At 40.4% G+C, this 25929-nt stretch overlaps 1 protein-coding gene across 1 annotated transcript in view; it reads right to left on the bottom strand.

Moving 5' to 3' along the window:
* Positions 1–1067: 1067 nt before the first annotated feature.
* The window catches only part of LOC136886444 (clavesin-1), a 63355-nt gene continuing 38493 nt past the window's right edge, over positions 1068–25929 (bottom strand). Inside the window, exons 5-6 of the mRNA XM_067159222.2 lie at positions 10427–10532; positions 1068–2992 (exon numbers count right to left, since the gene is read on the bottom strand). Of these exons, the coding sequence (XP_067015323.2) occupies positions 2841–2992; positions 10427–10532 (258 nt within the window). The 3' untranslated portion in view covers positions 1068–2840. The remainder of the gene's footprint in view (positions 2993–10426; positions 10533–25929) is intronic.

Raw genomic sequence — 25929 nt, 5'->3', positions numbered from 1 at the left:
ATTCTGTATAGAGTAAAAATAAGTTAAAAGATTGTGAGCAACTGCAAAATGACCTCGATAATGTTGTGGGATGGACAGTAGGCAATGGTATTATGATAAACGAGGTTAAAAGCCAGGTTGTGAGTTTTACAAGTTGGAAAAGTCCTCTCAGTTTTAATTACGGCGTTGATGGGGGTGAAGGTTCCTTTTGGGGATCATTGTAAATACCTAGGTGTTAATATAAGGAAAGATCTTCATTGGGGTAATCACATAAATGGGATTGTAAATAAACGATACAGATCTCGGGACATGGTTATGAGGAACTTTTGGGGTTGTTGTAAGGATGTAAAGGAGAGGTCATATAAGTCTCTGGTAAGACCCCAACTAGAGCATGGTTCCAGTTTATGGAACTCTCACCAGGATTACTTGATTCCAGAATTGGAAAAAAATCCAAAGAAAAGCGGTTCGATTTGTTCTGGGTGATTTCCGACAAAAGAGTCGTGTTACAAAAATGTTGTAAAGTTTGGGCTAGGAAGACTTGGGGGAAAGGAAACGAGCTGGTATGTTCCGAGCTGTGAGTGGAGATATGGCGTGGAAAGACGTTAGTAGACGAATACGTTTGAGTGACGTCTTTAAAAGTAGGAAAGATCACAGTATGAATATAAAGTTGGAATTCAAGAGGACATATTATATTCGTTTATAGGAAGGGGAGTTAGGAATTGGGATAATTTTCCAAGGGAGATGTTCAATAAATTTCCAATTTCTTTGAAATCACTTAAGAAAAGGCTAGGAAAACAACAGATATTTAATCTGTCACCTGGGCGACTGCCCTAAATGCAGGTCAGTAGTGACTGATTGACTCAATTCATATTACGCTTAGGAACAACAATGCAACTAGAAATAAACATGGATCAGAACACTTCCTTGTTATGACTGCCTGATCTTAAGATCCTGACAATTCAAGAACAGTCATTTCGTGTTATCTTGTATCTGGAACAGCTGTTAATACCTACTTTATATTACATCAAGAGGAAGAAGCTGTATAGGATATTTTATCTTCAAGAGAATTTCCAAATTGAGGTTCACATGTATATTAAGACGCAGTGCTTTCACTTCAACAAAACATTCTTTATTCAATAATGTGAAGAGTCATTTATCGTAGTCTGTGTAGGAGAATTGTAAAGCAGAAAATATTTAGCAATACAGACTTTCAGTTTTTAAAATCGTAAATGATATATATACAGAAGTATTGTCTTTACATCTCCACGTAGTTATGTTGAATATTTGGACGCTTGTCGAACCTCGTAACCATGTTCAGTTTCACTCGTAGATATAAGCCACATTTTTCTTCAGTCAATCCATGACAGTATTCTTTTCATCCATGAGTTTTTCAAACCACATTCCACCAGGTGTCCCTTTACTTTTTGAAACAGGTGAGGATTCGATGGTCTGATCTCCAGACCTTGCGGAAGGTGCGAAAAAGTTCCCCAGTAAAATTCGCGCTGGAAGTCTCACGTCACGTCCTTTCTTTAGTATCGTGCTCTTATTTGGAAACATCAGATATGACCTGTTTCCGAAGATGAATGATCGTCTTGCTGGAAACAGATTTGAAAATGATGTGGACAAATATTGCCATGGACTGCGAAGAAGAAATACAAAACAATAGTCTTGAGGCATGACAACCGTCACCTGCAATGTCCAAAGTGAATATGATTAGGAGAATGGATAATATTTGTATATTCAATTTCATTACGATTATAATAATACGTATTTGATAGCTAAACTTTCTCTAATCTCTCTCAAAAAATTGTAGTGTATCGTCCAACCTTTAACAGTGGAACGTCATTTCCTCTGTATGGCAGCTTTTCCTGAGGTGAATATAACTTACAAGGGATCTCGTTTCCAGAATTACAAAGTCGTAGGTGCCATCTCAGAATTATGTTGTTCGTGGGAAACATATTCTCAACGTAAAGTGTTTGAATACGCCCACATTTGTCGATTTTATTACCATGATCACGCTCTGCATTAAATACAAATGTTATTCTTATTGACCTACTCAGTTTTATGGCCATGAAAACATTTAGAAATGTTACCCTTGTAGAATTATTTTGAGAATAAGGGGGAAATGTATTTCTTAACTGTCCTTTGTGGTTTATAAGAGACAGTCAATTGAAAACCGAACATCCGCCATAACACACATTCCGTGCTAAAGGTAGCACCACTGTTGTTACGTATCGATACTGCCATTGCTGTATTAGGAGAACTGCACAGTGACAACTCACAGGTGCACGGAGTTGTTGGGTAATGTGCAAATGGAGGCAAGCAATGAAGAGCAGAGTCGTGTAGTTCATTTTCTGGTGGATGAGGGAGCTGGAGTACGCGAAACTCATCGTCCCAAGTCTGCTGTGTATGGAGAAGACTGCATGTCCATGACGAGAGTGCACGAGTGACATAGGAGACTCCGAAAAGGACGGATATCACTGCCCCCATTCTTCCAATCTGGTGAAGGCTATGCTTCAGCGATTTGTTTGGAAAAACTTCAACATCCTACGTAGAGCGCGGACATTTCAGCTTATGATTTTCAGATTTTCGACGACCTGAAGAAAGACATTCGTGGTCGTCGGTTTCATTCGAACGAGAATGTGCAAGAGTGGGTGGGGTTGTGTGTCCCTCAGCGACCTACCTCTTTCTACAAAACGGGGATTGATAGTCTCCCGCTGGGATAAATGACTTTTGTAATTAATTTTGAATAAAACCATTCCGTGGTCACGTTGTAGCGGGTGTTAGGTTTTCATTTGACTCCCCCTTATGGAAGAAACTCAAGTCCCTTATCGTAGAATAAGTTCTAACACACTATGAAATCAGTCTATATCGAGCTTCTTGAACGATCCTTCCAGACCGAACACTTCTCCGGCACTCTTCGCCTTGCCTGGCCTCTTCGTCTCGTCCACCAGCAACTTGTCTTGCTCCAAGAACCAGCTCCTGTTCGCCACGAGCTTCTTCATGGTGTCAGCTGAAACAAAGTAACAGTCAAAATTAACACAAGGGACTGAAGCATGTCCGTGCATGAGAACAATGACGTTCACCTTTTCTTAAGAGGCTGTGTTGTTTGAGTCATCAGTCGATGGACTGTTGTGATGCGGCACTCCACGTTCCTCTATCGTGTTCTGACCTTTTCATTCCCCCTTAACTACTACATCCTACATCTGCTCTAATGTTGTCATATTCATACCTCGGTCTACCCCTCCCCTTTTCACCGCGTACACTTCCCTCAAAAACCAACTTAACAAGTCCTGGGTGTCTTAAGATATGTCCTGTCATTCCATATCTTATTCTAGTCAAATTTAGCCGAATACTTCTGCTCTCACCAATTCGATTCGGCCTCTCTTCATTCGTGATTCGATCTACCCATCTCACATTCAGCATTCCTCTGTAACACCACATCTGTTCCTTTCGGAGCTATTTATCCTCCATGTTTCACTTCCATACAATGGCACGCTCCTGACGAAAGTCTTCAAAAACATCTTTCTAATTCCTCTATCAATATTCGAAGTAAACAAATTTATTTTCTTAAGAAAGACTTTCCTTGCTTGTGTTAGTCCGCATTTTATGTCCTGCCTACTTCTTCCATCGTTAATTATTTAACTACTCATGTAACAATAACCATGTACTTCCTTCAAGACTTCATTTCCTAATCTATTATGTCCTGCATCACCTGACTTCGTTCCACTGCACTCCATTACATTTGTTTTGGACTTATTGAAGTTCATTTCATACTGTACTACTTCCCTAAGACTCTCTCCAAACCATTAAGCAATTTCTCCAGATCTTTTGCAGAATCAGATAAAATAACAACTTCGGCCAATCTCACAGTTCTGATTTGCTCTTCTTGGATTGTGATTTCCTTTCCAAAATCCTCTTTGATTTCCTTTACCGCCCGTTCTATACAAACAATGAAAAGGAAGGGTTATGGACTTGGATTACAAGACAAAATCATACAAACTTCCTCAGTGGACTGTAACACAGAAATTCAGTAGAGCAGCACGTAACTTACTAAACGTCTCTATGATCTTGTATTTTAGCATACACATTTGCTCAGGATTAATAACAGTGAGGCTCTTCACCAAGTCGAAACTAATTCAGTATTAAAAAATTTAGAAAATTAATTGAAAAAGGAAACATTTTTAACAGATTGTACCTGTTTTGTTTAAGACCAAACACTCAGTTACATACAGGCACTTCGATGTCCTAATGATAGAGCTTTGCTTTTATTGACTTTGATTTTTGTTGTAAATATCTTTAGTTAATTTATAAGCTCGTTTTCAATTTTTGTGGTCTTGTTTTATTTGCTTATTTATCAACATTATTAGGCTGAAGTCGTGGATGGCAGTGATTCTGAGTTATTATTGTTATATCTCCGAGGTACTTACATTTGTTTACTTTCTTAATGTTGCCGTATTTTGTGTTAAGATATTTAACCCATATATAATGTTTATCATAAATGCCGTGTTTTCAAAAGATTTTTGTAGCCCTGCTTTTTCTGTTGTCTTTCTCAAAAAGGTTGACTTGTTCAGTGTCGGTATAATTATGTAGTCTCTGACAGAACAGTAAAATCATATGCCAAAGCTATACAGTTCAGTTTGATGCAGGAGTTTTTGCATCTAATTCTGTTTTCCTGAATGTATTTTCTTTGAGTTTGATTTCCCATTTTTTGACTACATTCTCTACAACGAAGCTGAAAGTATTGGACAAAAACGTCAACTTGCCTATTATTGTTGTTATTATTATTATTTTTATTTTTATTATTATTATTTTATTTCCGAATTTGGCCGCATATGGACCGCATTGAACATAAGACCTCTCCTTCTTCTTCTTCTTCTTCTTCTTCTTCTTCTTCTTCTTCTCCTCTTCCCAGAACCACTTCATCCTTTCACTTCTAATCTTCCTTTCTTTCTCAGATATGACCAATTTGGGTCTACAATTTGGTGGTTTCTCCTGCAATGTTTCGATGCTGTCCACTCTGCTTCTAAATTATTTTCTGTTGTGAATCATATCCATTGTAAGTCTATTTTCTATCGCATTTGTTTTTACCTCTTCGACCCACTTCGTCGAATCTCTCAGTCCAGTGATGTACTTGAATATTTTCTTAGCCGTTTGTCATGAATTCTTTCTAGAAGCCCATAGAATTTTAGCCTTCGCTTTCGCATGGTGACAGTGATTTTTTCGGTGTATTTGTAGAGATCATCAGTTTTTCTATTCCTCCACTCACCATCAGCATTTTTATGTGGTCCTAAAATTTCCTTAAGATTCTCCTCTCCTTTTTTTAGATTTCTTGAAGCTCACCCTTTTTATTCATTGTCAGGCTCTCTGAAGCGTAGAAACCCTCTGGCTTTACCACTGTGCTGTAGTGTCTAAGTTTCGCCTTGTAAATATACACTCATGCTCAGAAATTAAGGATAATGCTGATACATGGTGAAACAACGCTATGTTGGGCGGTTTGCGGTTTTAAATCACTTCGGGGTATGACCATGTGGTGCATTTGACCTGCGGTCGTCGCACGGTGGCGCTGGCAGCAGTCCAAATACGCAAAGGTGTGTTGGTGCATGTCAGAGTACGGTGCAGCGAGTAAGTATGCGATGTTTTCGAACGTACTAATGATGACTTTGTGGTGAAAATGGCTCAACGAACACATATTGATGACGTTATGAGGGGTAGAATAATAGGGCGACTGGAGGCTGGTCAACACAGCAGGTCGTAGCACGGGCCCTCTGTGTTCCACAAAGTGTGATCTTAAGATTATGGCAACGATTCGAGCAGACAGAAAACGTGTCCAGGCGCTACAGTACGAGACGTCCGCAGTGTACAACACCACAAGAAGACCGATATTTCACCATCAGTGCCCGCAGACGGCCACGGAGTACTGCAGGTAGCCTTGCTCGGGACCTTGCCACAGCCACTGGAACACTTGTCTCCAGACACACAGTCTACAGAAGACTGAACAGACATGGTTTATTCGCCCGGAGACCTGCAAGGTGCATTCCACTGACCCCTGTTCACAGGAAAGCCCGTAAAGCCTGGTGTGAAGAACACAGTACAAGGTCATTGGAACAGTGGTCCCAGGTTATGTTCACGGACGAGTCCAGGTATAATCTGAACAGTGATTCTCGCCGGGTTCTCATCTGGCGTGAACCAGGAACCAGATACCAACCCCGTAATGTCCTTGAAAGGGAGGTAGTGGTTTGATGGTGTGGGGTGGGATTATGATTGGTGCACGTACACCCCTGCATGTCTTTGACAGAGGAACTGTAACAGGTCAGGTGTATCGGGACGTCATTTTGCACCAGTATGTCCGCCTTTTCAGGGGTGCAGTCGGTCCCTCCTTCCTCCTGGTGGATGATAACGCACGGCCCCACCGAGCTGCCATCGTGGAGGAGTACCGTGAAAGAGAAGATATCCTGCGAATGGAGTGGCCTGCCTGTTCTTCAGACCTAAATCTCATCGAGGACGTCTGGGATGCTCTCGGTCAACGTATCGCTGCACGTCTTCAAACCCCTAGGACACTTCAGGAGCTCCGACAGGCACTGGTGCAAGAATGGGAGGCTATACCCCAGCAGCTGCTCGACCACCAGATCCAGAGTATGCCAACCCGTTGTGCGGCCTTTGTATGTGTGCATGGTGATCATATCCCATATTGATGTCGGGGTACATGCGCAGGAAGCAGTGGCGTTTTTTAGCACATGTGTATTGGGACGGTTTTCTCAACTTATCACCAATACCGTGGACTTACAGATATGTTTCGTTTGTGTTCACCATGTGCCTATGCTATTGGCGCCAGTTTTGTGTAGTGCCACGTTGTGTGGCACCTCAATATGCAATTATCCTTAATTTATGAGCATGAGTGTATTTGGTTGTATCTGTTCTGGGTTAACCTTTAAGCTAATACTAACTTCTAATTATTTCCCTATTCGTCTCTTTATTTAATCCATTAGGTTCTGTCTATTCCCCTAGATATTTAAGTTTTTCAATTCTTTTTACAGTCCCATGCTTCACTTCTAAGTGTCTCTCCCCTTGATGTCCATATTCCATGAATTCCGTCTCCTCATATGAGACTTTGAGACCCGTTTTCTCAGCGATCTCATGTAGAGTATTCAGCATAATTTGCACATTTCTTGATTGCAAGCCAAGAGGGCAGGATCATCTGCGAAAGCCAAACACTTCATTTCTAAGTGCTGTCCTTTCCCCCCTAAATGTATTCCCCTTATTCCTTTCACTTCCAAAACTTTTCCCCAGGTTCTAATGATTTTTCTTAGAACAATGTTAAAGAGAATGGGTGGATTGGCAGTCCCCTTGTCTGACTGCCGTTTTTATTTCAAATGGTTCAGAAATTATTATTATTATTATTATTATTATTATTATTATTATTATTATTATTATTATTATTATTATTATTATTATTATTATTATTATCGATTGGAGTGGCCACATGGCTATGGAGCCAAGCTCTGTATTCGGGAGACGCGTGGGTTCGAACCCTGTGGTTGGCTGTCCTGAGAATTGTTTTCTCTGTCCCCCCAGGCAAATGCTGGGACGGTTCATGTTGATAGACCACAGCCGATTCCTTCCACCTTTTTACCCGATGTCATTCAACATCATTCTTTTCATCTTCATAAGCTCCTCAACTAAGATTGGCGTTAGGAAGGGCATCCAAGCATAAAAACATGCCACATAATTTCATTTCACCTCATCTCCGACCCTGAAATGAGACCAAGGGGTACATTTACATTATTATCGGTGGAGATGGGAGTTATAGGCACTAATAAGGTAGAATGCAAAGCATTTAACCAAGGCCCAAGTGTTTGCTACCCGCATGACGGTTCTGTAGTGAGATTTGCATAAATCTGAACTATCAGAACCCCTGAAAGTAATGCAACTCACCCGACATAACTGTAGAGCGGCTAGATTACACTTGCGCCTTGTTCAAATACGTTTGCATTCTAACCTATTCGTACCAATAATTCCCACCTCTAATTATCGGGATTAAGGGGATCATAGCTGAAATGTTGCAAACCTTGAGGAAGAAAAGAGAGAATTTTCAATTTCTTGTTGTAAATACCTTTATTATTATTATTATTATTATTATTATTATTGTTGTTGTTGTTGTTGTTTCTCCGAGGACTCACAATTGTTTACTTTCTTTAAAGCTCTAAATGCCAGATTTAAAGGGTAGCTGCACTGCGTGTATAGAGCAAGCATACTCCTCTTTCTCTCACGTTACCAGACAATATCTGTTTCAAAGTTCTTTCGGACTACAATTTGAATAATCCCGATGGAATATATTTACCTTGTAGCAGGTCTAGGTTGTGCATGGGAGGAGACAGAACTCTGAGGGAGAAACTTACAGTCCAGAGCAATTTCAATACAAAAATGTTTCTTAAAATTTTTAGTTCCATTTTTCTGACTTCAAATATTATTAGCGCATTGCTATGTATACCTGGCTTAATGGCTAAATGGTTAGCGTGCTGGCCTTTGGTGCAGAGAGTCCCGGGATCGATTCCCGGCCGGGTCGGGGATTTTAATCTTCATTGGCTTATTCCAATGGCTTGGGGGCTGGGTGCTTTTGCTGTCCCCAACATCCCTGCAATTCACACAGCACACACGACACTATCCTCCACCACAATAACACGCAGTTACCTACACATGGCGGAAGCCGCCCACCATCAAGGGCTGCACTCGGCTAGAAATAGCCACACGAAATTAAATTGCCATGTATTAAATGCTCCTTGCGACAGAGTTCTTTTCAGACTCACCTGAAATTTTTTGATGAATGGTTCAATATGTACAATATATATTTGCATGTTGCTTTACGTCGCACTGACGCAAATAGGTCTTCTGGCAACGAAGGGACAGGAAAGGGCTAGGAATGGGGAGAAAGTGGCCGTGGCCTTAATTAAGGTACTGCCCCAGCATTTACCTGGTGTGAAAATGGGAAACCACGGAAAACCATCTTCCGGGCTGCCGACAGTGGGGTTCAAACCCACTATCTCCCGAATACTGGATACTGGCCGCACTTAAGCGACTTCAGCTATCGAGCTCGGTGTACAAGAATTAAAAGTAGTTCAGCTGAAGATGTTTGTTTCTAAAAATAGCCCCAAACTAGAATTTTGCCAAATTAATGAATAATGAAAAAATGAAGAACTTATATCTACAGTAGTTTATACTTGACTGGAAAACCCTTTATTATTATTATTATTATTATTATTATTATTATTATTATTATTATTATTATTATTATTATTATTATTATTATTATTATATGAGTATTTTTGACAAGTCTGGCAAATTAAAACCCAAAAAATAATGAAATCCTTGCCGCAAGGAATATTTCTTCATGCAATACACAAAAAATTAAAAAAATTAAAAAATACCAAATAAAAAATAAAATAAGCACTATTTGTTAATAACTTTGCAACAAATCAACTAATTAATTCCAATTTTGGGTGGTGCTCTCTTGAAAAATGGAAATTCGTTTGACCAGGTCAGGAATGGAATGAATGAAGCTCCTATCTAGCGGCGAGGATATGAATTGTGCCGGTTGTGGAAGCCTGTCGCACACCTCTGGGGCAATGATTAATAAATGACAGATTAAATGAAATGATATTGACAGCGAAAACCGGAGTACCCGGAGGAAAACCTGCCCCGCCTCCGCTTTGTCCAGCACAAATGTCACTTGGAGTGGCCGGGATTTGAACCACGGGAACCAGCGGTGAGAGGCAAGCGCGCTTCCGCCTGAGCCACGGAGGTTCTCGTGCTCTATCTTATTAGTGTAATTTAAATGTGGTTATGGTAAGTGGTAAATTCCAGAAGTTGCAAATTTCAGTCATGAGTCCCCTTAAGTTGAAACAAAATGTGATCCAACTATAAGCGAGATAATCGTGAACTCTCGGATAGAATGCTTGCGCTCTGGATCCAAGTCCTTTTCATGGAAAAAATATGTTAGCTCGCGTTATGGTAGAGATAAATATCGCTGTTCAAGATGTGATGTGATAAAAAATAGTTTCGTGATAAGTAAAGCCCGGATTTTTATGCAGTGACAGGTTAGACTGCAAACTAATTTGGTTAGTAGGAAGTGTAGGCCACCCACTCTTCAGTAATGTAGCAAGAGTAACATAAATTGTAGGGGTTCTGATGGGCAGTACCATTCGTCTTTATGCAATCCCCATAGCATAATCGTTGGTAGGCCACCCACTCTTCAGTAATGTAGCAAGAGTAACATAAATTCTAGGGGTTCTGATGGACCGTACCCCTCGTCTTTATGCAAACCCCATAGCATAATCGTTGTGAAGGTAGATTATACCTGTTACTCGTTTCAGTAAGTTTGCATTCTAACCTATTAATGCATAATAATCCGAGCTCTACTGATAGCAATCAGGTGGACGCGATACTTAACTGTGCATAGCTTTCAGGAAACCCAAGGATCCTCCAAATTCCTGGGGTAAAATATCCTTTGGATACTCCTTGTAGAAATCTTCCATTTCACCAGCATGTAGATGGAGCTGAAACATTTAAAAAAGACTATTAGGTGAATTTTAATTTGATTTCCAATGTAATGTGTGTTTGTTTGTTTGTGTGTGTTTAAAAAATATTTATTAACGGAAAGTAATACTACATGACAGTACTAATTAATACCCTATATACAATTATTTACATACTACTTTTATCAATATTACTATCGGCTACCTCGTTGTAAGATGTCAACATTATTTTGTTTACAGATTTATAAAAATCCTTTAAGTGTTTGACCACGAGTTCGTATTTCTACACCGACCAGTTGCCCACTGACTTTATAACGCTTCTACAAATTTCATCTCTCTCAGAGTTGACTAATTTACGCTACCAAAGAATATGGTCAACTGTCTGATAATTTGTTTCATCGCACATACATATTGGGTCATTTTTTATTTTGAACCTAAAGAAGTATTCACCAAACTTTCCGTGGCCTGTTGCCATAACTGTCTTATTATGACTTGGGTTTAATTTAATTCTCAGTCTATTCCGTACCTCAGGAAAGTATGATTTTGTTATGCTTCCGTTTGTAGTGTTTTCCCACTCGCTCTCTCACAATAAAATGGTTTCCTCCCTCAGGTTTTGTTTCATTGTACAGAAAGGTGGCCGATTGTAAAGCACTTCTAAGTCCAGGTTGTTTGCAGCTTGTTTGGCCAGATGGTCTGAAATATCGTTTCCTTCATTGCAACATAAACCATGATCCATATAAAATATATGCTCCAGTTTTATCGCTGAAGCTCTCGTAAAATACTTCGTATTTCTTCTGCCAATGTATTGTGCTTGCGGTTATTTAGTAAAAGATCCAAGTTTATTCTACTGCCAATGTGTATTATGTAAATTATATGAGAGATGCTCAAACAATCAGGCTGACCAAGATGCGGTACTGAAGGCCCTTGAGAAGTTACAAAACATAGACAGCAGTATACATGACAAATCTCTCTCTCTCTCTCTCTCTCTCTGTGTGTGTGTGTGTGTGTGTGTGTGTGTGTAGGAGTAACTGTTACTTATCCAATTGAGAAGAATTAAACACGTATTACAATTAAATATCATTTAGTATTTGACTATTCACTAACAAACTAACAGACACTAAAGAGACTGCTAGACTGACGCGGCGGGTGGGTGAATCATACCTCAAGTGACCTTGGTAAAAATATACCCCATCGGGCGAGTTGGCCGTGCGCGTAGAGGCGCTCGACTGTGAGCTCGCATCCGGGAGATAGGGGGTTCGAATCCCACTGTCGGCAGTCCTGAAGATGGTTTTCCGTGGTTTCCCATTTTCACACCAGGCAAATGCTGGGACTGTACCTTAATTAAGGCCACGGCCACTTCCTTCCAACTCCCAGGCCTTTCCTTTCCCATCGTCGCCATAAGACCTATCTGTGTCGGTGCGACGTAAAGCCCCTAGCAAAAAAAATGTATATATATATATATATATACCCCTGCTACCCTTCTTCAAGCACATGCTACACATAACTGCGCGGTTCTCCACTTCTTGCTCTGGCATTTTACGATTCGGTTGGCCGCGACGAGGTATATTTTGTTCGTATTTCCTCCAGGCATTTTTGTTAAAGAAAGAAAAGGAAAGAATTAGCTGTGAAAATAATAGGGTTTGTACAAATGGCCTTTTTTTTTCAATAATTACTAACTACAGGCGGCTAAAATGGAATAAAATATAATTTTTCTCCACAAAGTTGAGGGGGTGATAGCCCCCCCCCCATCTTCTGATCACCGACACTGTGCAGAGCTGTCGAACCACGGACGAACGTTGGCGACTTATAGGCCGAAAGTTACTCCGCATCGCCGGCCGCGTGGTGTAGGGGTAGCGTACCTGCCTCTTACCCCGAGGTCCCGAGTTCGATTCCCAGCCAGATCAGGGATTTTTACCTGGATCTGAGGCCTGGTTCGAGGTCCACTCAGCCTTCGTGATTACAATTGAGCAGCTATCTGACGGTGAGATAGCGACACGGTCTAGAAATAAAGGTTAGGTTAGGTACTCTGCATCCGCAGACCTTACAGTAAGTTATTTATATAATACTAGCAATTACCCTCGGCTTCGCTCGCGTGGATTTCGTAATTTGATCAAAGTAATCGTTCCTCGGCATTGTACTAAGACATTATCTGAAAATTCCTAAAGTATAAATCTCACCCAAAAATTGAGTTTAATTTACCCCAGAAATTCTTTGCAAAGCATGTTTGTTATACTACCTTTTGGGGCTAAGACGACCATGCGACATAGAACTGTACATGTGAGAAAAAAGTCTCTCAAGTCGAAAAAATAAATATATGTTTCTTTCTTTTTAAAGGAGATTCCGAATACCTATTTCCACATCTGTAACATCTTCAGTGTTCGAGATACATAATATCCCCGTGAAAAGAATTCAACCCCTTGATCAGCCCTTCCCCCACTCTCACCCCCATCTAAGTGTATTTTCCGAAAACAAAAATACATGTTTCCTTATTTTTAGCATCTTCAGTTTTTAAGATATTAGTATCCTAATAAAAAATAATTCAACTACCTTTCACTTCTTTTCACCCCCTGTTAAAACCCTTCTCCGAAAACAAAAAGGAACAGGTTCCTGTATTTTTAAAGGAATATCCAAATACCAAGTTCCTTGTCTCTAACAAGTTAAGTTTTTGACCGGTACTCATTTCAAAAATTCACCCGCTTTTCCAATTTTTTCAGCCCCTTAACTGGATTTTCCGAAAAATATACGTGTTTCATTATTTTTAAAGGAGATTCCAAATACCAGTTTTCATATCTATACATCTGTAACACCTTCAGTTTTTGAGATAAATGTATACTCATAAGAATAATCAATTTTCTTCTTCACTTCTTTCCACCCCTTTCCCGCCGAAAGTGGACTTTCCGAAACCAAACAATTCGTGTTTCTTTATTTTGAAAGAAAATTCAAAATACCAACCATCACGTCTGTAACAGCTTCAGTTTTTAAGATAAAGTATCCTCATAAACATATTTCAACTCTTTATTTATTTATTTATTTTCAACCCCACACCACTTACGTCGATTTTCTGAAAAAAACAAATGCGTGTTTCTTCATTTTTAAAGGAGATTCCAAATACTAATTTTCACGTCTGAAGCATCCTCAGTTTTTGAGATATAAGTATACTCATAAAAGTAATTTAACTCCTTTTTCACCCCTTTCCCACCCGTCAAGTTGATTGGCCCCTCCCCAAAAGTGCGTGTTTCTTTATTTTTAAAGATGATTTCAAATAGCAATTTACATGTCTTTAACATCTTTAGTTTTTGAGATATAAGTATCCTCATGCAAAGAATTCAACAAATTTTTAAATTCATTCACTCCCCTTAAGTGGATTTTCCAAAGAAGAAAAGCACGTGTTCCTTTACTTTGAAAGAAGATTCCAAATACTAATGTTCATGCCTCTAACATCTTCAGTTTTTGAGATATAAGTATCCCCATAAAAAGAATTCAACTCCTTTTTCACCCCAGCCCGTTAAGTTGATTCCCCTCCCCTCCAAAAATGCGTGTTTCTTTATTTTTTAAGTTGATTCCAAATACAAATTTTCACGTGTGCAACTTTAAATTTTTGAGATATAAGTTTCTCCATAAAAAGAATTAAAATTTTCACTTCTTTTCACCCTCCCCACTTAAGTCAATTTTCCGAAAAACAAAAATATTTTTTCTTTATTTATAAAGGAGCTTCTAAATGCCAATTATCACGACTGTAACATCTTCAGTTTTGAGATATATGTATCCTCATAAAAAGGAATTAAACTCCTTTCTCACCGCCCTCACCCCCAAGTTGATTTCCCCCACAAAACGCGTGTTTCATTATTTTTAAAGAAGATTGCCAATACTAATTTTCACGTCTGTAACATATTCCGTTTTTGAGATATAAGTATCCTCATGAAAATAAATCAACGCCTTTTGCAATCCCCCCCGCCTGTTAAGTTGGTTCCCCCACCCCACCCCAAAATGCGTGTTTCTTTATTTTTAAAGGAGATTCCAAATACCAATTTCTACGTCTGTAACCTTCAGCTCCGTGATATAAGATTCTCCAGAAAAAGAATTATTTTTTTTACTTATTTTCACACTCCCCACTCAAGTGAATTTTCCAAAAAAACAAACGGTACCCGTTTCTTTAAGAGCTTCCAAATAACAATAATCACGATTGTAACATCTTCAGTTTTTGAGATATATGTATCCTCGTAAAAGGAACTCATCTTCGTTTTCATCCCCCCCCCCACTACCAAGTTGATTCCCCACCAAATGCGTGTTTATTTTTAAAGGAGATTCCAAATACCAGGTTTCACGTTTGTAATATCTTTAGATTTTTGGTATATAATTATATATAAACATTTTCATACAAATAATTCAACTCATTTTTCAATTCTTTCATCCTCTCCCCCCCCCCCCGTTTAGGGTTTCTTCCGAAAACCAAAGAATACATGTTTCCTTATTTTTTTAAGGAGATTCCAAATACCAGTTTTCACGTCTGCAACATGTTAAGTTTTCGAGATATACTTTAGATACGCTAATTTTAAAAATTCACCCACTTTTTGAGTTCGTCTTAAGTGGATCTTCCGAAAAAAATATTTATGTTTCTTTACTTTTACAGGAAATTCCAAATACCAGTTTTCAAATCTGTGATATGTTACGTGTCTGAGATAATTTGCAGATATAGTCTTTTTTTTTTATTCACCCCGTTTGTCATTCCCGTTCTCCCCCTATTCATCGGATTATCCAAAAACACAAACATACGTATTTCTTTATTTTCAAAAGAGATTCGAAATATCAATTTTCGTATCTTTAACATCTTCAGTTTTTGAGATATACAGTAAGTGTCCTCATGAAAGGTGTTCAAATCCTTTTCTCCCTTTTTCACCTCTTTAATGGGATTTTCCGAAAAACAAAAAATACATGTTTTTTTATTTTTAAAGGAAATTCCAAATACCAATTTTTACATCTGTAAACTTTTAAGTTTTTGAGATATAGATATCCTCATTTTAAAAATTCACCCCCCTTTTCACCCCCTTAGCGACGGAATATCCAAAAATCCTCTCTTAGCGAGCACCTGCATCTTAATATGAATGTATTCCCAAAATTTCATTTCTTTATGTCTAGTAGTTTTGGCGCGGCGATGTTAAATCACTCAGTCAGTCAGGACAAGTTATTTTGTATACATAGATTAAATGGCTATAGATTGCATTAAATTATCTAACTAACCCCATGGCACTACAGCCCTGAAGGGCCTTGGCCTACCAAGCGACCGCTGCTCAGCCCGAAGGTGGTCAGCACGAGGAATCCTCTCGGCCGTTATTCTGGACTTCCTGGACCGGGCCGCTAAGTCACCGTCAGATAGCTCCTGAATAGGTCCTCGAGTGGACCTCCAGCCAGCCCTCACATGCAGGTAAAAATCCCTGACCTGGCAGGGAATCGAGGCTATTGCCTCCGGGTAAGAGGCAGGCACGCTACCACTACATCACGGGGCCGGCATTAAATTATCTGCTGTAGTTACATTTATAAATAGGTTTTGTATTCTTTAAAGGGGCATAATTGTGTTTCCTGCAGGCGAGTCCATAACATATTCATTACGGCTCTGTGTCAAACGCAGTACTACATCACCTTCGCTGCGCTTCGTATGCAAACGTTCTTCCACTGATGTTAGTTTCTCTGTAAGCCGCTAGATAGCGAAAGGATGCGTAACGACAAACTTACGAGGCTGAGTCGTGCGAATGATCACTGATCACTAGAGTCAGGATTTTTAGGTACTGATAGGTTAGAATGCAAATTTACTTAAGCGAACAACACGTATAGCCCCGTACAGCAGATATGCTATGAGATTTGCATAGACATTAGGGGTACGGTTTATATAACTACTTGAATTTATGGTACAACGGGTTGCATGACACTGCCTACAAACCAAATTACTTTGCATTCTAACCTATTACCACCTAAAAATCCGAGGTCTACTGATCACTGATTACGAATGATTCATTGTTGTTTGAAGGTGTAAAGTAAAGAGATTAGTGCGCTCTGTTTACTGAACTGATGGACTCTACAAGCTTCCAATATGTAAACAACACTCATATTAACTGGTAGTGAAAGCATAAGAGATACTCGCTAGCTAAACACACATTTGCGAAAGTAATTCCGACTCTTGTTCAATGATAGGCCTATATATAAAACAGGGGTGTCAACGTTTTCATGTCCTGCGGCGCACCTGTCTCCTGGAATAATAATAATAATAATAATAATAATAATAATAATAATAATAATAATAATAATAATAATAATAATAATAATAATAATAAGCCTCCGTGGCTCAGGCGGCAACGTGCTGGCTTCTCACCGATGGGTTACGTGGTACAAATCCCGGTCACTACACGTGAGATTTGTGCTGGACAAAACGGAGGCGAGACAGCTTTTTCTCCGGATACTCCGGTTTTCCCTGTCATATTTTATTCCAGCAACATTCTCCATTATAATTTCATTTCATCTATCATTCATTAATCATTGCCCCAGAGGAGTGTGACAGGCTTGGCAGCCGGCACAATGCCTATCCTCGCCGGTAGAGGGGGGCTTCATTCATTCAGTTCCTGACCCGGTCGAATGACTAGTAACATGCTGTGGATTTTTAAAATAGCAATAATAATAATAATAATAATAATAATAATAATAATAATAATAATAATAATAATAATAATATAGATCGTAAGTAGTGTAAAATCTGGTATTCAAGTTGAAGAACAGTATTGCTCCTTCCATTCACTACACGTATTAAAACTGTGGATTCGTTCTTAACAAAATGTGCTAAATACACTGACTGACAGAGCAAATGCAACAGCAAGAAGGAGTGGTCAGAACTTTATGCCAATTGCAGGGTAGACTGACTCACTGAGGTATGCTCATGATGTGAAATGCGCCGCTGTGCTGCGCACGTAGCGAACGATAAATGGGACACGGCGTTGGCGAATGGCCCACTTCATACCGTGATTTCTCAGCCGACAGTCATTGTAGAACGTGTTGTCGTGTGCCACAGGACACGTGTATAGCTAAGAATGCCAGGCCGCCGTCAACGGAGGCATTTCCAGCAGACAGACGACTTTACGAGGGGTATGGTGATCGGGCTGAGAAGGGCAGGTTGGTCGCTTCGTCAAATCGCAGCCGATACCCATAGGGATGTGTCCACGGTGCAGCGCCTGTGGCGAACATGGTTGGCGCAGGGACATGTGGCACGTGCGAGGGGTCCAGGCGCAGCCCGAGTGACGTCAGCACGCGAAGATCGGCGCATCCTCCGCCAAGCGGTGGCAGCCCCGCACGCCACGTCAACCGCCATTCTTCAGCATGTGCAAGACGCCCTGGCTGTTCCAATATCGACCAGAACAATTTCCCGTCGATTGGTTGAAGGAGGCCTGCACTCCCAGCGTCCGCTCAGAAGACTACCATTGACTCCACAGCATAGACGTGCACGCCTGGCATGGTGCCGGGCTAGAGCGACTTGGATGAGGGAATGGCGGAACGTCGTCTTCTCCGATGAGTCACGCTTCTGTTCTGTCAGTGATAGTCACCGCAGACGAGTGTGGCGTCGGCGTGGAGAAAGGTCAAATCCGGCAGTAACTGTGGAGCGCCCTACCGCTAGACAACGCGGCATCATGGTTTGGGGCGCTATTGCGTATGATTCCACGTCACCTCTAGTGCGTATTCAAGGCACGTTAAATCCCCACCGCTACGTGCAGCATGTGCTGCGGCCGGTGGCACTCCCGTACCTTCAGCGGCTGCCCAATGCTCTGTTTCAGCAGGATAATGCCCGCCCACACACTGCTCGCATCTCCCAACAGGCTCTACGAGGTGTACAGATGCTTCCGTGGCCAGCGTACTCTCCGGATCTCTCACCAATCGAACACGTGTGGGATCTCATTGGACGCCGTTTGCAAACTCTGCCCCAGCCTCGTACGGACGACCAACTGTGCAAATGGTTGACAGAGAATGGAGAACCATCCCTCAGGACACCATCCGCACTCTTATTGACTCTGTACCTCGACGTGTTTCTGCGTGCATCGCCGCTCGCGGTGGTCCTACATCCTACTGAGTCGATGCCGTGCGCATTGTGTAACCTGCATATCGGTTTGAAATAAACATCAATTATTCGTCCGTGCCGTCTCTGTTTTTTTTTCCAACTTTCATCCCTTTCGAAACACTTCTCCTTGGTGTTGCATTTGCTCTGTCAGTCAGTGTATTACCACCAATTGCTAAAATACTCAAATTTACGTTTACAAACGGACTCAAAAACTAACGCCAAACAAGAGGCATGCAAAACAAAGGAGTACATACAATGTATATAAACTATGTAAAATATGTAAATACTATTTATATAAATATTTCAAGAAACGGGGGGGGGGGGTTGCGGTGCTAATCTCTCTTTGAGGTGCCCCCCCCCCGGGTGTCTGGCGACCTCTGCGCCAAAAGCCAAATAATATACAAACAACGTATGTACAAACCCACCTAACTATCAAATCAAAATAAATTCAGAGGAAAGACCTAAGAGCTACCAGTTTAGCCGTAAAACGGGTAGGTATGAAATAACTTCTTTTAGTTCAGTTCAACGATTTAGTCATGATTAGAATCGCTGTATAAAATAATAATGATTACATTTTGCAGTCAATATAAATAAACATGAGGCCGTGAAAATGTAATTCTTCACTGAATACAAATATAAATCTAAGTTAAATAGAGGGGCAAACAAAAGCTTCTCGTCACGATACAATCCAAATTCTACTGAGGATTTCGTGAAACTGTTCCACGACCGTGAACAAGTGATGTTTTATAAAAAAAAATGTTGGGAAGAAAGGATTTATGAAACATTCAAATTGCGATCGTGTTCTAACTGGGAAATACCAAATGTGAACCTATTCACATCAACCCCCAGCCTGGCGCTGAACAGAAAGCAAGGATTATGGTTCACGGAGTTGTAACAATAGACGGTGTACTTCAAATGCTCACAGCACATGAGAGAATATTGTGAAATATCAGAAGGTGTGGTCTGTGGAGTGAGTACAGCTAAAACTAAGACTAGGAAGAGGTGAATCAGAACTGTGGGAATGTCAGGGAAAATGGAACCGTTACTTATATGTTCAAAAATATTCTTAAACTTTTAGCTGTGGTTACTTTTGGTACAATTAAATCCCCGGTTGGAGGGTGCTAAAACGTATACTGCGGGCCCCGCATTGGACAAGCCTGATCTAAAGTATCCCTAGTGTATGTGTAGAATACTAATATAATTTCCAACCTGGTGAGTTATATAAAAATATTAATGTTTTAGCATTCAGTGTTGGTCAAAATAATGACGCCGCTCATAAAGTAACCTCTTCCACCTGTCCGTAAATTATTGGTAATGCACGAAATGCTACTAAATATTTTCATTCCTCCCCTGAAGGGGGAGGCGGGCCTCCTAGACGGAGACGCCGTCTTTCAGGTCAGGAGATTTGTGTCGGAGAAGGTGAGAGGGTTGCCGGCCGCGGCTTATACTAGGAACTATCCCGACATTCGCCTTAGTGCAGGTGATTGGAAAACGACAGAAAACCATTCTCAGGACAGGCGACGGTGGAGACCAGGCCCTCTCCGTCTCCCGAATACAGCGGCGTAGAGCCACGGTAGAGCCGTGACCACACCTCGTCTGTTCGGTTGGCTGGTCGAAGTGCAGAGCTGTCGGATCACGGAACAGCCGTGACCACTTGTGGGCCGAGACCCACTCTGCATTCCCGGACCTTCATTTTTTTTTGCTAGTTGCTTTATGTAGCGCCGACACAGATAAGTCTTATGGCGACGATGGGACAGAAAGGACTAGGCCTTGCTTGCCTGGTGTGAAAATGGGAAACCACGGAAAACCATTCTCAGAGCTACCGACAGTGGGGCTCGAACCGACTATCTCCCGAATACTGGATACTGGCCGCACTTAAGCGACTGCAACTATCGAGCTCGGTTCCGGACCTTCAGTTATTAGTGGAAGCTATACTTTTATTTGTTCTAGCACATTCGTCCCAGATTCGTCTGATAACCTTGTAGTTTACTGCGCAACGCACATACGATTGAATAGGAAGCATCTTAATTGGAGCTATGATAGTCTCGTCACTTCGCACTCGGAGGGCTAGTGCACGGTGAGCCATCTGGTGACGAAACAGAGTACCACTTGCAGTAGACTACGAGAAAGCATTCTCAAATTCAAACCTTCGCTATTGGAGTAGTCTTCCTCGTGAGCAGACGAGTTCTCTATGAAATGTAAAGTACATCACCTTGTTTTCTTAACACGGCAAAACCCCAAAAACTTATTATCCTGTCTTGAAATAATCTGGCGTATCAATAAACCTCATAAAAATATATCAAACGTGTAGGCTAATAAAATATTGGGGGGAAACGTCAAGATGAGTTTTTTTATTTCATGTGGCTATTTCTAGCCGAGTGCAGCCCTTGTAAGACAGACCCTCCAATGAGGGTGGGCGGCATCTGCCATGTGTAGGTAACTGCGTGTTATTGTGGTGGAAGATAGTGTTATGTGTGGTGTGTGAATTGCAGGGAAGTTGGAGACAGCACATATACCCAACCCCCGGGCCATTGGAATTAACCAATGAAGTTTCAAATCCCCGACCCGGCCGGGAATGGAACACGGGACCCTCTGAACTGAAGGCCAGTACGCTGACCTTTCAGCCAACGAGTTGGACATCACAGTGAGTGAAAGCAACATATTTTTGTTCTAAATTTTCCATAAAATCACTGAAATTTTATTGTCCGTCAGTGATGTCACATTAGTCGTTACCTTAGTCCTTGGTCGGCAAAGATGCTGCGGCTATGGATTTGTATAAATATTGTGTGCTGGAAGAGAAAGTGTACCGTCAGTGACGTCACATTAGTCGGCTATGGATTTGTATAAATAGAATGTGTTGGAAGAGAAAGTGTATCGTCAGTGACGTCACATTATTCGTCTATGGATTTGTATAAATATTGTGTGTTGAAAGAGAAAGTGTACCGTCAGTGACGTCACATTTATTTTTTTATTTATTTTTTTTTGCTAGGGGCTTTACGTCGCACCGACACAGATAGGTCTTATGGCGACGATGGGATAGGAACGGCCTAGGAGTTGGAAGGAAGCGGCCGTGGCCTTAATTAAGGTACAGCCCCAGCATTTGCCTGGTGTGAAAATGGGAAACCACGGAAAACCATTTTCAGGGCTGCCGATAGTGGGATTCGAACCTACTATCTCCCGGATGCAAGCTCACAGCCGCGCGCCTCTACGCGCACGGCCAACTCGCCCGGTGACGTCACATTAGTCGGCTATGGATTTGTATAAATATTGTGTGCTGGAAGAGAAAGTGTACCGTCAGTGACGTCACATTAGTCGGCTATGGATTTGTATAAATATTGTGTGTTGAAAGAGAAAGTGTACCGTCAGTGACGTCACATTAGTCGGCTATGGATTTGTATAAATATTGTGTGCTGGAAGAGAAAGTGTACCGTCAGTGACGTCACATTAGTCGGCTATGGATTTGTATAAATATTGTGTGTTGAAAGAGAAAGTGTACCGTCAGTGACGTCACATTAGTCGGCTATGGATTTGTATAAATATTGTGTGTTGAAAGAGAAAGTGTACCGTCAGTGACGTCACATTAGTCGGCTATGGATTTGTATAAATATTGTGTGCTGGAAGAGAAAGTGTACCGTCAGTGACGTCACATTAGTCGGCTATGGATTTGTATAAATATTGTGTGTTGAAAGAGAAAGTGTACCGTCAGTGACGTCACATTAGTCGGCTATGGATTTGTATAAATATTGTGTGTTGAAAGAGAAAGTGTACCGTCAGTGACGTCACATTAGTCGGCTATGGATTTATATAAATATTGTGTGCTGGAAGAGAAAGTGTACCGTCAGTGACGTCACATTAGTCGGCTATGGATTTGTATAAATATTGTGTGCTGGAAGAGAAAGTGTACCGTCAGTGACGTCACATTAGTCGGCTATGGATTTGTATAAATATTGTGTGTTGAAAGAGAAAGTGTACCGTCAGTGACGTCACATTAGTCGGCTATGGATTTGTATAAATATTGTGTGTTGAAAGAGAAAGTGTATCGTCAGTGACGTCACATTAGTCGGCTATGGATTTGTATAAATATTGTGTGTTGAAAGAGAAAGTGTACCGTCAGTGACGTCACATTAGTCGGCTATCGATTTGTATAAATATTGTGTGTTGAAAGAGAAAGTGTACCGTCAGTGACGTCACATTAGTCGGCTATGGATTTGTATAAATAGAGTGTATTGAAAGGGAAAGTGTATCGTTAGTGTCGTCATATTAGTTGTTACCTTAGGCCTTCGTGGCCAAAGATGCTGCGGCTACAAGTTAATAATAATTTAACAGAGCACACAGTTTGTGTATATAAAGCGATTAGATGTCAATTTAAGCATAAATCTATTATAGGCCCATTTCGCTTAGAGCATTCCACAACATGGTAACGAGGACAAGTCAGATCACACAGTGCACACACACAACTACCGTCAGGTTCATGAAAGATCTTAGTTGTGCAGAGTTTATAGCGGTATCCATGGATTGCTATAGAATTGAAAAAATGTTGGAGATCCTGGTTTGTGTTGGTCCAAATTCTATTCGTCATTGCTTCAGTCGAATAGAATTCAGTACAAATATCATTCCTTTTGGCTAATCTTTCATCCAAGAGTTTCTTCCAATGAGGTAGAGCGAGCTTGAATCTCAAATCTTCATTTAAGAAAGGCTCCTTTGCAAGTTCGTAAACCAGTCTTGATCTAGTAAATCTGGACACACAGAGGGTTGTCTTTAAGAATCGGGCTTTGTTTTTTTCTAGAATGTGTAGGTCATTCTTTGTTAGCTTATCCCAAATGATTTCCAGTCCATATGTTAAAATAGGAATTATTTTTTGCTTAAAATAAGACCATGGCCGTCTTAAGAGATAATATATTTAAATTCTTTATGTCAAGTATTCCTTTCATAGCTTTCTAATATGAAGCCTAAAGGAGTTTACTGTCGTTTTCATCGTCAAGCCCAAATATATAAAACTGTTTACGTTGTTTAATGTATCCGCTTTATAAGTCACTTTGTCACTTGATGGTATTCGTCCTCCCTTCTTGAAAATCAGTAGTCAGTCTTTTGAATGTTCACTTGCAATTCATTTGTATCTGTCCACTTCTCCAGTGCATCCAGTGCTTTTCGTAGCTCTTTAGCATCGTATGATCCTAGAACCATATCATCAGCATACAAATACATGGTTACTTCGTTTGACACCTCTTTTATCGTTTGAATCACATCATAGATAGCTACATTAAACAATAAAGGGCTGAGAGGGTCGCCCTAGAACACCATTTGTCTGCGTGATCTCTCTCGATGAAGTTATATTTTCTGAAACGATGACAGTATTATTTCCTAACAGGTTATGGATCAGAATAGTGAGGCTGTGTGAAATTTACCCCTTGGTAGTCGTAAGATGTTATATACATCATCCAATAGATTTCTTATTTCGTGCAGAGTACTTCTTCTTCTCCTTTTAAATACAAATTGCTCTTCAGGAAGTTTGGTTTCAATTTATTCCGTCAGACGAGTGGTTATTAGCTTGGTGAGTATCTTTAACAAATTATTCTCCAGAGCGATCCCTCTATAGGAGTTTGGATCAAGTAAGTTACCCTTTCCTTTGTATAAAACCTTCAATGTGGAGGTTTTCCACGCTTTCGGGATGTCTCCTAGTAACAAGCATAGGTTCATAAGATTCGTTATGGATGGAAGTAATATATTTGCTGAAGCTTTAAACTGTTCACTGAAAATGCCGTCAGGACCCGGTGCTTTTTCCATCTTTTAGTTTAAATATAGTGTCAGAGATTTCTTTCTTGAGAATAGAGTGATGCCTCCCCTGTCTGATTCAACGTACTTTCTTAAGTAGACTGTTAAGGATCTTTGTTGATTTTGGATGAGTGAGAAATGTTTCTCCCAGATGTTCATATCTATTTTACCAGTTGTTGGAACTTTACGTGGTTTTAATGCTAAGAATGGGTCCTTATTGGCATCGTCTGCCATCTTCATTGCTTCAAGTTCAATATATTTGTTTCTGGAAGTCTTCAGTAGTTCTTTGTATTTATTTCTGAGCAAACTGTAGTTAGTTAAATCTTCTGTATTCAGTGTTGTTTTCTCTACCTGAGGAGACTTTAGAACTCGTTTTCTTTCCAGATAGCAGGTCTGATTGAACCACTTTTTGGATTTTCGCGGAGTTATTGTGATGAAGGCAGATTTGAAGTCTTCTAAAACTGAAGCTGCAGTATCCAATACATTATTCATTATTTTGTGGTTTAAGTCAATGATTTTCTCTTTACTTTGCAGGAGAACACTCTCATTAAGTTTTCGAGCTATAGGCTTTATAACGATTGGTGCATTCCATGCGTGAGAAAGAACATCTAAATAAAAATCACGGAGACTGGACAGTGCTTCTTTAATATTGACTCTGGGGATGACTAGCATACTTTATAATCAATTAGATTAAGTCCAGCTCCTTTGAAAAGTATAACATAAATTGTACTGCTTGCATTGTGGGCAAAGTACGTCTTGTCAGATTTGCTGTTGACAAGAGTGAATCCATCTTCCTCCAACGTTTGAAGCAATTCATGACCTCGATATTCATTGCTTTCTATCCTGCAATTTAAGTCTCCAGCAATGAGTGTATTATTTTCTTGATTCACCTTCGATAGAGCAGTCATGAGAATATTTAATACGTCTTCCATTGCTGAGGAAGAATTGACGTATAATCCTGTTAGCGGTAATCTGTTAGATTCCATTATGATAATGTTCTTATCTCTATACGTACGTGACAACTTTCCAACAATGGGTTTAAGGAAGCAGGCAATACCAGCCATGGGTCTGCCTCGTTGCCCTTGTATGGCGATTACTTGCTCTGAGTAGAATCCGGGAGGTCGCGAATGTTTCAGTCATGATAATAATATCTTGTTTGTCGATGAGATTTCCCGAAGCTAAAGTCAAAGTGTGTTTAAGGCCTTCCACATTCTAAAGGTGGAAATTGAGTATTATATTTTTCTTCTTTTCTCTGATGTCGAAAAAGACGATATCTCCTCACTATGACATATTCTGACCAGTGTGTCGGATGAATAACCTTTTAAAGATCATTGAGAGGTACAAGCACTTTGTATGATTTAAGTATTCCTTTTGTTTGGAGTTGTTCACATTCTATGACCTCCTCTGCTTCAAGTGATTCTTTATCATCTCTACTGAAGTATTTTGATCCAATCGGCCTATGTAGGGCCATGCTATTCGGAGAGCCGCACGAAGTTCCAAGTTCCTTTTCTAAATCGTTCCGCTTTGTTCCAATGAAAGTTGGAGTTTTCATTG

The sequence above is a fragment of the Anabrus simplex genome, chromosome X (assembly GCF_040414725.1).
Source record: "Anabrus simplex isolate iqAnaSimp1 chromosome X, ASM4041472v1, whole genome shotgun sequence".
In the NCBI taxonomy this organism is placed as follows: domain Eukaryota; kingdom Metazoa; phylum Arthropoda; class Insecta; order Orthoptera; family Tettigoniidae; genus Anabrus; species Anabrus simplex.
The sequence above is the reverse complement of the archived record's forward strand: the minus strand, read 5'-3'. Positions and strand labels throughout refer to the sequence as shown.